We start from the raw sequence: 13949 nt of genomic DNA on the forward strand, positions 1-13949 counted from the left end.
AACGTTGAACACCTCTGAACTCTTGTCACCAAAGAACAACTTAACTCATAGAACTGAAAGGTTGTTTTTTTGTACACACTTTATTTTTTTAGTTGTTTTTCATACCTGTGTTTCATCTGTATACTTGAATTCCATATTTCTGTGTATAATAATACGCTTCTCAAACTTTATCCTGGTTTCCTACTCTCTTTATTGGAGTTTTGTTCTCTGGTTCATAACAATCTAGTTCTCTTCTGGTTCGGGTCCAAATTCAAATACATAACACTACTACGAGCTATTTCCTAAATGTACATTCTTACTACATCTAATCAGGGTTACAAATACTTGTTTACTTGTGTCTTGTTTGTAACAGCTAGTCATGGGTTTCATTATTGGGAAGTATTTGGAAGTTATGTAATAACACCCCAGTTAATTAACTTATGAGAGGCTTTGAGTTTGGGAAAAGCGCCACATAAATTCAATTTATTATTATTATTATTATTATTATTATTTATTATTATTATTATTATTATTATTCTTTCTAGATCATAACATTTTATGAAAAAATGTCTGTTAATCATTAACATCCTAGTTTTTCACCAACCTTATAGTAAATTCCAGAGTACCTAGTTAATAATAGTAAATTACTAATTTACAAGTGATTAATGCATCAGTTATGAATATATAAAAAATTCAACTTATAAAAGTTTCACATGGGTAACTTATTATTGATAAACCATTTACTAATGTATCTCCAATGCTTTACTGATTAGAATGAATATAGGAACTCTGCTTTACAAAAGATAAACAAAGACATTACTAAGATTTGTAGATATAAAGAAGGGAAAATTATTTAATTTACAATTTGTTTTTGCTATATTTATTAATTGTCAAACATCTATTTATGAACATTATTTTTGAGGGCCTTATTTACTATGAACAAAACATTCATAAGTGTGTATAAAAATGCTTTATTTATGAGTATTAACATTGGAGCAAAAGAAAAAGAGCTGATTTAAATATCTGCAGGACAGAGGAGGAAAGTGGCAACAGGAGTGACAATAAAAGGACTAAAACATTACTACAAAAATCCAAATAAAGAACATTGCATAAATCTCCTGCTGGTGATTTAAAGAAAGCCTTTTGCTGAATCATTCAACTCATCCTTGTCGTCTGTGTTTTATTAAAACATAGTTACAGGTTGTCACGTTATATAGATACTGTTGACAAAAGTACTGTCAGATATATCTCATTAACTAAATGTATTTCTTTTTATTCATGATGAGCAGAGCTCTTAGTTGCCAGGTAACATGTTAAGTTACCTTTTCCCCCCAAAGAGCAGAAGTCTACATACGATGCGTATTTTGGACATTTTCAGTCCGTACAGTAAAGGGTTGATGAGTGGTTGGCATGTAAGCCAGTACAATGACAGAAAAACACGCAACATATTGGGTAAATAGTTCATATCAAACCTAGTCTGTATTAATTCAAAGAAAGCTCCAAAAGAAAAATTGAGCAGGGACAAAAGGTGAGGTGTGCAGGTACTGAGAGCTTTCTGTCTGGTCTGTCTAGAACCAGAAAAACACACTTTAAGGATCCTCATGTAAGAGAAAAGAATTACAATTATAAGACCAAAGATTACTGTAAACAGGTAAACAAGTCTAAAAATGTTATTGGCTGTTGTATCAGAGCAGGCCAGCTTGACAACATTATAGCCATCACAGTACACTTTGTTAATAATGTTTCCACACAGCTGTAAAGGAGCAGTCAGACCATACACTATTAAAATATGGATAAGTAAAGGGTAAAACCATGTTAGAGCAATAAGCAGGGCAATCTTAATAGATGTCATATGAGTGTGATATTGTAGAGGATAACAGATAGCAAGATATCTGTCATAAGACATGATGGCTAAGGTCCAAAATTCTCTACCTCCATAAGAGTACAAACAATAAATCTGCAGGAAGCAGAAGGGAGCAGAAACAGTGTGAATGTCCGAGAGGATCTGAACCAGAAGGAATGGAAACAACCCTGTACTACCATACAGTTCATTTACAAACAGGCTGACCAGAAAAAGGTACATAGGTTCATGTAAGCTCCTGTTCACACAGATAACCACAACCAGCAGCACATTGGCACACACTATGAAGACATATAAGGACAAAATCAGCAGGAAATATAAGTATTTAAACACCCCGGTGTCAAAGTAAGCAGAAAGTATGAAATATGAAACCTGTGTAGAATTGATCATGGTCCTCACCTTGGTTTATAACAATAAGACAAATAATTACAATAACTTTTGTTCTAAATTTGTAAAAGTATATGTCACTAGTTAGTTATTTGGACTTCAAAACGAAGCACACATGAACATGCATAAATGTAGTAATATGAAACATATTAATTATGATGGAAACAGTTTAAACCAACACCCCCAAATGATCCATTTAGTTCAACATGATGTTCAGGTTACACATTAGTAATAAAACAGGTGTGACATTGTGTATATTTGAGCTTATACCCACTGTAGTCAGACTGAGTCCGTCCTAACTGAGCTGAACCTTTGTTACGACGTCTTTTATCCTTTTTAATAAGGAGGACCCGCCCCCCCCCCCAGCAGCAGGATGAGCTCAGCTTGACGTCAGCTAAAAGGAAACTTTGTAGAAGTTAATTAGAACAGAAACATCAAGACAAGAAATGGTTTCCATTAGAGCTGTTCCAATACCGATATCAGTATCAGAAAAATATCTTTAAAGTAGTTCCCCCGATATATCGGCCGTTTGATATTTGGTCTTGTTAAAAATTATGTTTGATCAATGTCAGCATAAAAGTAAGCTTTCTAAACACATATAGAACATTTCAAGTCTGGGTGGGGAAGAAAAAAAATACAGGATAGTATCACATTCTTTTCACTGGCAATACTGTACACGGAGGGCAAGTATCAATCTTTTATTATATAAATTACATAGGCAAGGCAAGGCAGCTTTATCTGTAGAGCACATTTCAGCAACAAGCCAATTCAAAGTGCTTTACACAAAATCAGTTAAATAAAACACAAGTACAAACACTTAAAAATTACAAGCATATAAAACACAAGAATAGACAGTTAAAAACAAAATAAACACATAAAACATAAGAATAACAGTTACAGTGCAGCATAAGAAATTCAATTGTTTCAGAACACATCTACTGTTCCCCGCTTGGGGAAATTATGTCACTCAGTTCTGTCCCTGACAGAAGGAAAATATCAATGATATTTTTACTTTTAGCTTTTATCTGGACCCTGGCATCAGATTTTTTGTGCACTTTTATCTGGCCCCTAGCAGCAGATTTTTCGTGCACTTTCCAACAGTGTACCCCAGGTACACTCACTCAGTTTACTTTTAGCTTTTATCTGGCCCCTGGTAGCAGATTTTTCATGCACTTTTCCAACAGTGCGTCACTCACCCGTGTCTGTTCGTTAAAGAAATGAGCAGTCATTTAAAGAAAGGCAGCATTACTTTTATCTGGCCCCTGGCAGCAGATTTTTCGTGCACTTTTCCAACAGTGCACCCCAGGTACACTCACTCAGTTCTGTCCCTGACAGAAGGAAAACATCAATGATATTTCTACTTTTAGCTTTTATCTGGCCCCTGGCAGCAGATTTTTCGTCCACTTTTCCAACAGTGCGTCACTCACCTGTGTCTGTTCGTTAAAGAAATGAGCAGTCATTTAAAGAAAGGCATCATCAAAAAGAAAAGTCTTCAGCCTTGATTTAAAAGAACTGAAAGTAGCAGCGGATCTACAGGTTCCTGGGAGTTTATTCCAGATATGAGGAGCATAGAAACTGAAAGCTGCTTCACCCTGTTTAGTTCTGACTCTGGGGACAGAAAGTAGACCTGTCCCAGATGACCTGAGAGGTCTGGGTGGTTCATAGTGTAGTAGCAGATCAGAAATGTATTTTGGACCTAAACCGTTAAGTGTTTTATAAACTAGCAAAAGTACTTTGAAATCAATTCTTTGAGACACAGGAAGCCAGTGTAAAGACTTCAGAACTGGAGTGATGTGATCCAGTCTCTGGGTCTTAGTGAGGACTGGAGTGATGTGATCCAGTCTCTTGGTCTTAGTGAGGACTGGAGTGATGTGATCCAGTCTCTTGGTCTTAGTGAGGACTCGAGCAGCAGCGTTCTGAATCAGCTGCAGCTGTCTGATTGATTTTTTAGGGAGACCTGTAAAGACCCCGTTACAGTAGTCAAGTCTACTGAAGATGAAAGCATGGACCAGTTTTTCCAAGTCCTGTTGACACATAAGTCCTTTAACCCTTGATATATTCTTAAGGTGATAGTAGGCTGACTTTGTAATTGTCTTAATGTGGCTGTTAAAATTCAGGTCTGAGTCCATGACTACACCAAGATTTCTGGCTTTGTCTGTTGTTTTTAACATTGTTGTTTGAAGCTGAGCGCCGACTTTTAATCGTTCCTCTTTTGCTCCAAAAACAGCCACCTCAGTTTTTCCTTCATTTAATTTCAGAAAGTTCTGGCACATCCAGCCGTTAATTTGTTCAATGCACTTAGTCAGTTTTTGTATTGGACTATAGTCCCCTGGCGATAAGGTTATGTAAATTTGTGTGTCGTCCGCATAACTATGGTAACTTATTTTGTTTTTCTCCATAATCTGGGCCAGTGGAAGCATGTAGATGTTAAACAGAAGAGGCCCCAGAATGGAGCCTTGCGGAACTCCGAACGTCATATTTCTATGCTCAGATGTATAATTACCTATTGACACAAAGTAATCCCTATTCTTTAGGTAGGATTCAAACCAGTTTAGTACTGAGCCAGAAAGTCCTACCCAGTTTTCCAATCGGTCTAGTAGTATGTCGTGGTCGACCGTGTCAAATGCAGCACTGAGATCAAGTAATACTAAGATTGAAATTTTGCCATCATCTGTCATTAAAGACTTTGACGAGAGCCGTCACAGTGCTGTGGTGTGGTCGGAAACCCGACTGAAAGGTATCAAAACTGTTGTTTATTGACATGAAATGGCTGAGTTGTAGAAAAACCGCTTTTTCAGAATTTGACTTGATGCAACCGAGTGGCAGCACGCCTGTTTGTCGCTCTGAGAGATTGTTTGAGTGAGTGAGTGAGTTTATAGACATTGTCATCACTCTTATGAATTAAACACTCAGTTTAAATTCATATTGAATCCTGTAATGATGGTCCTGGGTTATGGGATTGATTAACTGATCAAGATAGTGGATGCTTTTTGGCTACCAGCTACAGCTACGGGCTACCAGCTACAGCTACAGCTACGAACAGCGCAACGCAAGCGGACAGTGTTTCATTATTATGAATGCACATGCCGTAGCTGTGTGCATGCTTGGATTTACTTTACTAATCCTATTCATCTGCGTTGTGTGATCCCTTTTCTGGATTGGAGCAGAGCAAAACAACTTCCATCTATCTGTGCTGCTGTGAAGACGGCTAGCTTTGCGGTGGAAGAGTGGAAAATGACGTCTTGGTTGGTCCAGGGATAGTACCATCCTGGATTAAGCATTGTTGTTTGACCTTCTCGGGGTTGATGCAACTTTGGAACGCATTGTTTATCCGCGGTAATTATTTCATTCAGCTTCGCTTCCTGCATCACGGCACCGCGTCACTGGAGGTCGCTGCGGAGGGGGCGGAGCTGGTGGTGGAGTCACTCTACTCGAAAAAGAGGATCTAAGTTTTAATGGATGTTGATTAAAATCTTTGAAACAAATGGAATTAAAGACGCGGATGATTCTTACTGGGCTGTACTTGATAGCGCTGTGTGCCTCTATTGGAATCTTCCCTCGTTGCCATGGAAACACGTTGCTCTCATTTCCGGATTGTTTACTCCGGGGGAGGAGCGAAACAAGCCATCAGCTGGCTGCGGTCATTCAACCCAGCCTTTGCGCTTCACCTCTGGCACATTGGAAGTGCAACGGCTAAGCTGTCTTATGGCTCTGCAAAACTATCTGGGGTCTAAAGGAGCAGCCCTTTTTAATTTGGCAGTCATCACAACCACCGTCATTATAAACGCCTAAACAGAGACTTTTGGTTATATGCTGCTATTGATTTCTGGTAATGTCCACCCAAATCCAGGCCCAGAGCAAAATATATCATATGACACTCCTGAAAGCTTTAATGCAGAAAGGGCTTGGGATTTTGTCATTTGAATGTTCGTAGTCTGGTTGGCAAAATAGATCTGGTTCGTATCTGGGCACTTTCAACTAATGCAGATGTTTTTGTTTAAGTGAAACTTGCTCCAACAATCTATTTCTGATTAAGGATGTGTCTGTAGGTGGGTACAAAGTATTCAGAACAGACAGACTAAAAAGGGTGGAGGTGTTGCCAATATGTGAAAAAGTCATTTCTTGTGAATGTTATTGTCTCAAAGTCAATAAGCAGACAATTTGAATTGTTGGCCCTTGATTTAGAAGTCTCTAGACTCTTCACATCACAGTTCTTGGTGTTTAGACCCCCTCAGCTGATAGTAGCACTCTTCTTCTCTGAGGGAGTTTTTAACAAGTCTTAATATAATGAAATTTTCTTTTTAGGAGATTTTAATTGGAACTGGCTTTTGCCAATGTTGATCATTTTAAATTTTCTGTGATTCTTTTAATCTCTTCAGATTGTAAATAGCCCACCAGACCAAACCTAAAACATCCAGAAAAATCATCCTTAATTGATCTTATTCTTACAAATGTCCCTCACAAATACTCTTGTGCCTCTGTTTTGCAATGATATAAGCGATCATGTCTTATAGCATCTGTAAGGAACACGGAATTCCTAAAACAAGGCCGCGCATAATCTTTAAGAGGGCAAAGAAGCAGTTCTCAGTGCAAGGCTTTTTACGTGATCTGTATGATTTTGATTGGGAAGATTAGTCTTATTGATGATGTTGGAAAATGCTTGGACATTTTTTTATAATGGTTTCACAGGCCTGGTAAATAAGCATGCCCCCCTCAAAAGACAAGAGTGAAAGGGCGAAATAATGTTTGGTTTAACAATGAACTGTCTGGACCTTCTTGGAGCGAAATCAGGCCTGGGCTCAAGTAGGAAGTCAAAGCTTGAGTCTGATTGGTTGATATTTCAGCGGTTACGCAATCTATGTACTGTCAATATTCGTAATGCCAAAATCTGCTTATTTTCTTCTGAAACATCCAAAAATTTAATAAACCTCTCAAGTTCTGGAAAACAATCAAATTATTAACTGAAACAAAAACAGATACAGAAGTACATCTTGTATTGTTGTGATGACAAAAAAATCATTGACAAAGACAAAATTCTCAATAGTTTCAATAATCATTCATTACTGCTAGCTCCTTATGAAACACTAAATAATTCAATCTCCAGCTCTCCCACGGTATGTCCTGTTGATCAGTTACTCACAGCTCAACCATTTCATTTCAAGACAGTAACCGTACAGAAGTAAGGAAGCCTTGAAGGATTTAGATCCAAAGAAAATCATCGGGTCCAGACAAATTGGAACCAATTTTTTAAAAATAGCTGCAGATCTGATAGCCAATCCAGTTACATATCTAATTAACCTTTTTTAGCCACAAATCAGGTACCAGCCATCTGGAAATCTGCCAATGTTCTCCCCCTTCACAAGGTGGTGATCCTGCAAACATTAAAAACTATAGGCCTATTTCTAAATTGTCAGTATTAGCTAAATTAATGGAATCACTCATTAGCATGCAATTAAAAGACTATCTAATTAATAACAATATTCTGACTGAATTTCAATCCGGTTTCAGGAAACAACATAGTACAATAACAGCTGTTTCGAAAGTTGTTAATGACCTAGTCAAGACTTTGGACAATAAACAGCACTGTGCAGCACTGTTTATTGATTTGTCAAAAGCTTTTGACACAGTGGACCATAAAATTCTCCTCAGAGACTCACCTCTATTGGACTATCAGAACAAGCAGTGGGATGGTTTAACAGTTACCTATCAGGGAGAACACAATGTGTGCAAGTAGATGGTGTTACTTCTGCCTCCTTAAATATTTCAAAAGGGGTGCCTCAGGGCTCAATCCTTGGGCTCTTCTTTTTATCATTTATACAAACAACCTCTGCAATAATATAAAAAATGCAACTATCATTACTACGCTGATGACACTGTTCTCTATTGTTCTGGGTCCACATTAGGTCAAGCAATCACAAACTTACAGTCGCTTTAATATCTTGCAACATAATCTGGCTTCTTTAAAATTGGTTCTAAACTCTAAAAAACTAAAGTCATGACTTTCACTCTGGGAAAATCAACTAAGAATAATGTCCCAACCATTTGTACACTTTCTGGTACAGAAATTGAAGAAGTGTCACATTACAAATATTTGGGTATTACCATCGACCAATCATTGTCTTTTACAATGCATATCCAAGATTTAGTTAAAAAACTGAAATTGAAGTTAAGTTTTTTCTTTAGAATCAATCAAAAAACTACTAGTAAATGCAACGTTCTTGTCTGTGTTGGACTACGGTGATGTTTTATACATGCATTCAACCTCCCAGTGTCTTCATGCTTTGGACACTGTGTCTCACGGAGCCTTGAGATTCATCACAAACTTAAAATCTCTCACTCATCGCTGTTTGCTGTATTCTCGGGTCGGGTGGTTTTCACTCTCGATTCGGCGTTGGATGCACTGGCATCTTTTTATTTATAAGGCAGTATTAGGACTTCTCCCTCCTTATTTGAACACCTACATCGTCCCGAGGTCTGCAGGGACATATCACCTGCGCTCACAGGATCTGGTTTTATTGACAGTCCCTAAAGCCCGCACTGACTTTGGCAAAAGGGCTTTTAATTTTGCAGCCCATCTGCATGGAATCAGCTTCAAAATGAACTCCATTTGAAGGAGTGGTCTCATTTTATTCTTTTAAAGGCTTGTTAAAGGACCTGGCAGAAGGGCAGTCTGTATGTCACTGTTTTTAAATTGATTTAGGACCCTGGTATTTTATGATGACATTGTTGTTTGAATATGAGTGAAAGTGTGTTTATGTATTTACATGTAAGTGTCTCTGTCTGAAACGTGCTGCTGCCACTTGCCAGGACACTCTTGTAAAAGAGATTTTTAATCTCAAGGAGTTTTTATCCTGGTTAAATAAAGGTTTGAATTGAATTGAATGATTTTACTTAACAACGGAAGGTTTTATATTGGCCTATAGTTGCTCATTAGAGATGTGTCTAGATTGTTCTTTTTTAAGAGTGGCTTGATTACTGCAGTTTTCAGGGCCTGTGGAAAGATACCTGAAAGAAGAGACGAGTTCACAATCTGTAGAAGATCAGAAGTCAAACAAGTCGAAACATTTTTGAAAACACCCGTTGGTAGAATATCAAGGCAACAGGAGGAGGTTTTCAGATGTTGTATAATGTTCTCCAGGTTTTCATGGTTGATTATATGAAATTCTGTCATGTTGGAAATAGTTTTGCTTGAACACTGTAACAACACATGTCCTGAACTTGATATGGAGGCACTGACTGTTTGTCTTATCCTCTGAATTTTGTCTTTGAAGAAGGAGGCAAAGTCATTAGAGGCCTTGGTAGATAAAATTTCAGATGCTACTGGTACTGGAGGGTTTGTTAACCTATCAACAGTAGCAAACAAAGCACGTGAATTATTATTGTTTCTAGAGATAATATCAGAGAAGAAGGACCTTCTTGCATTCCTCAGTTCCAAATTATAAATGCAAAGTCTCTCTTTATAGGAGTTATAATGGACCAGGAGATTTGTTTTGTGTTCAGCTTTCCTACACTCTCTTTTTTCTGTTCTCACCAATAGGACGTTTCTCCATGGAGATCTTTTCTTACCAGAGACAACTTTGACCTTAGTGGGAGCAATGGCATCAATAACATTTGTAATTTTACAGTTGAAATTATCTACAAGCTCAGTGACTGAGAGCCCAGAGAGGGCGGGTGTGTAGGAGAAAAGCTGTATAAATGTGTCACTGGTGTTTTCAGTGATATACCGTTTTCTGATTATCTTTGTTTGGACACTTTTGGGCACAGAGATAGTGCCGCTAAAGAAAACACAGGAATGATCTGAGAGAGCAACGTCAGTCACCACAACCTTGGAAATGTTCAGACCCTTGGAGACTATCAGGTCCAGAGTGTGTCCCTTATTGTGAGTGGGCTCCGTCACATGCTGAGTCAGTCCATAAATCTCAAAAACACAACCCAGTTCTTTGGTCCCCCTGTCCTGGGGGGTCAACATGAATGTTAAAATCACCCGCAATGATTACACAATTAAAGTTATACAGATTATAGACAGCAGTTCAGTGAAGTCATCAATGAAGGTTGCACAATATTTAGGTGGCCTGTAGATATTTAGAAATATTGCTTGAGGGGAAGACTTTAGCTGAAGAGCAACATATTCAAAAGAAACAAATTTCCATAACATATTGCATACAGTGGATGAGTCATTAAACAAAATGGCGACTCCACCTCCTTTATTCACTCATTCTACTCATAAAACTGAAGTTAGGGGGGCAGACTCGATGAGACCAGCAGCGCTGTTATTATGGTAAACCAGGTTTCAGTTAAAAACATAAAATCTAGATTGTGCTTAATGATAAAATCATTGATTGAAAATGATTTTCCTGCCAAAGACCTGACGTTTAGTAAGGCTAGTGTTAGTGTGTTTTCATTTTTTATTTTTTTTTATATGATGATTAAACTTTTTAGGTAATAGAATAATAAAATGAATTGGTTTTTCAGTCCGCTACATGGCTGAGTTGAATTTATTTTCCAGTGACGTCAGCATTCACAAGAAAGTTGGTAAAAGGAGGATAGAGACAGAGAAAGAAATAAGAAAATCAGTTTTTGTTTAAATAAAATGTATTGCAATTAATCTCAGAATATTTCAATATGTTTATTGTACTATCATCTCATGATAACTGTATCACGATTGTATCGTTGGGCACATCCGGAATTTTCAAGACATTTGAAGAAGTAATACCATGAAGACAAACAAATGATTTCTACCAATATCTAATATTTCCTTGTCCTTTTTATGTGTGCTGCTCAGCTGACCTATCACAGCACACGTTGGCCAAGAAGCTGGGTACTCTCTTTTTGTTAGGGGGTGTCATGATAGTAAAAATTCAAAATTCTATTTGAGTTTTGATTCTAAGGTTAGGATTCAATTACAATTTTGATTCAAATGGGTTTTCTAAAAGAAATATATGTTGCCCGCAAATAGTGAGAAGTGATTCTGTAGATTGTGAATAAGTATTGGTGAGATCATGATCGATTGGCAAATGGCTTGAGCCAGAGGCTCTAAGGAGAGGACAAATAGTGCAGGACTCAAGGGGCCGCCTTGGCGCGAAGATCTAGGAACTGGACATAAAGAGGAGGTGCATCCGGTTATGATGGGGTAGAATACATAACTTTAATCATACCAATGAAAGTTTTACCAGAGCCCATCATCTCTAAGACTGACCATAGAAATGACCACTAAAGCATATTAAAGGCTTTCATTACTTAAAGAGAGAGAAGTGATATTGGGGTCTTACTGTCTTATACAGCATCAACAATGTGGAGAACGCGTCTAACATCATATACTGCTTGTCTTGCTTTTACGAATCCCTCCAGAGTTAAGCAGGCTCAGGGGTTGATAGCTAGAGCACTCAGAGCAAGGGGATCAAGACTGTGTTAACATCCCTTGAGTATTCAACATTCTCAATAGAGAAGTTACAGTTTTTCTCAATTGTTTACACACATTTTCTGAAAGAATGCCTCATGTTCTCAGAACACTACACACAAATCAAAAAACACACACACAATGGGCTAAACCCCTCATTTCTCCTGCAAAACTAAACTTTACATTCAAAACAGTGTTATTTCTTCTCAAAATGGTATTTTGTTTTCAAATGACACACACAAACCATCATTTGAATAGACACTCATAAGAACCAGTTGAACACGGATGTGCTCAGTGTAAAACACTATGATGGATGGAAACCACTTCTTCTCCATTTATTAGAGTGACTTAGGCCTTTTTTTGTTCAGTGTTACACTTACTACAGACAGTACATACATAAGTGTGTTGTAAAATATTTGAGAATATTGTTTTTATGCTCAGTACACACAAATACACAGTAACAAATATATTTTATTTGTCCCACAAAAACCAAGTACACAGTGTACATCCCATTCGCAACCAACACAAAGTTGCACATACACTACATACAAAACACCAGAAGAATTCACTGTACACAGTTACAGTAAAAAATAAAAACAAAACTACTCTGCTGCATCCTGTCTTCTGATGCGGTCTGGCCTCAGCACCTCATCCACATCACAAGCAATGTTTTCCCGGGCCAAGCAGCGGGGGAAATATCGCCATGGCTATTCCAGCCATAAAGAGCATCAGCTGCTATGTGTCCACATGCGTCCTCCACAGCTTGGAGAAGAGGTGAACGCATTTGTGGATTTCGGTCAAACACTTTCTATCTCCAGGCAGAAAAATATCCTCAATAGGATTGAGGAATGGAGAATATGGAGGGAGATAAACAACTAAAAGCCTGGGTGGGGGGGCAGTGAACCAGTGATGAACCAGAGCAGCCCGGTGGAAACTTCCGTTGTCCCAAATATAATTTGTTTGTTAGTAATATTGCTATTCTTTGACTCTTTCTGAACTGCGTTCTAATGGCCCCCTGTAGACCTTCTACATCCTGAGATGATTTCTGAACAAGACCTGGTCCAGTGTTGATGAGCTCATCCTATCAATATTTTGAAATATGTCATTGTTTGTCTTTGTATTTCCCGTAGTGTTGTGTATGGCATTATTTTCTAGGACCATATTCATGAGTTCAGTTTCCTGTCAAATAGACAGAAGACGTTCCCGACCACCTTGTGTTGTTCTGCCAAACAAATAGTAAAATACTGTAAATACTGTGAAGGAATACAAAGTAGGAATACTGTGCAGTACTGCAATATTCTAGTGAGAGTAGATTTCTTACCTATTCTCATTTCGGAAATTTGTGATGATGGATGCTACAGTGCACCTGCTCACATTTTGGCTGTACTCTTTGCCCACCAGAGATTACAGTCCTTGGCCTTTCTCTTCCTCTTCCTCTTCCTCCTCGTCCACCTCCTCCTACTACTCTCAATCTTCTGGTTCTGACTCTGTTTCCAATGTTGGCGTCCATTCCTCCAAAACAGAAGAGCTCACCTTTTGCTGTTTGATGCTAAAGCTCTGATTGCTAACTGTAAAGCTGTGTGATGGGGGTCTGGGGGGTGACGGGGGTCTGGGGGGTGACGGGGGTCTAGGGGGTGACGGGTGTTTGCCCTTGTGATGGGTCAGTGTGCATATTTGAAAGGCAGTGTGTTCCTTGTGAAGACAAGAGATTTTCCTCATGAAAATTGTGCCAAAGGCAGAGAATTGTGTGTAGTGTTTTGAAAAAAATGTGTTTTAGAACTGCAATTTGAGTGTAAAGCAGGAACTGTGCTTGTAGTTTGGCAGAATTGGTTGGGGGGGGGGGGGGGGGGGGGGTGACTGAGTTACATGTTGTGGTCATTGTGTCTCAAGTACCAAAATTTGTGTGTAAACAATTGAGAAAAACTGTAATCATGTCAAGAAGGAATGGGCCCAGTTGTTACCGAAAAGTAGCGTAGAGTTCCAAGGGGATCCCATCAAAGCTCGGTGATTTTCCTTTTCACATATTCTGTTCCGCCAACTTAGTTCCTCTAAAGTGATCCATTTGTCTAAGGGCGTTTTTACACCTGTAGTTAGTTTGCTTTGGTCCGAATCAGCTGGTGAGTTTGTAAACTGGGAGCAATTTGCCCTCAGTCGGTTTGGTTTCACACCTGGAAAAATCCAAATGTAACAAAATGGACCATTAAAAATCACGCAACAATGTCCGCTGTCAGCTCTTCTTATTGGTCGGATGTTTCTGGGGGCGGGAGCTAGAAAGTTAATCCAGGAACAAGGTCCTGTGTTTTGTGGACTAGTTCATATTTTTGT

General features: G+C 38.4%; 1 protein-coding gene across 1 annotated transcript; it reads right to left on the reverse strand.

Annotated features, from left to right (window-relative positions):
* Positions 1-1297: 1297 nt before the first annotated feature.
* Positions 1298-2230, reverse strand: LOC116678306 (olfactory receptor 4D1). Its single transcript, XM_032508269.1, has one exon. The coding sequence runs from the start codon at positions 2228-2230 to the stop codon at positions 1298-1300; it is 933 nt and encodes a 310-aa protein (XP_032364160.1).
* Between the last annotated feature and the right edge of the window lie 11719 nt (positions 2231-13949).

The sequence above is a fragment of the Etheostoma spectabile genome, unplaced genomic scaffold (genome assembly GCF_008692095.1).
Source record: "Etheostoma spectabile isolate EspeVRDwgs_2016 unplaced genomic scaffold, UIUC_Espe_1.0 scaffold00006964, whole genome shotgun sequence".
Lineage (NCBI taxonomy): Eukaryota > Metazoa > Chordata > Actinopteri > Perciformes > Percidae > Etheostoma > Etheostoma spectabile.

Coding starts and splice junctions, on each gene's coding strand:
- LOC116678306 (XM_032508269.1), bottom strand. CDS start 2,230: ATGATCAATTCTACACAGGTTTCATATTTCATACTTTCTGCTTACTTT.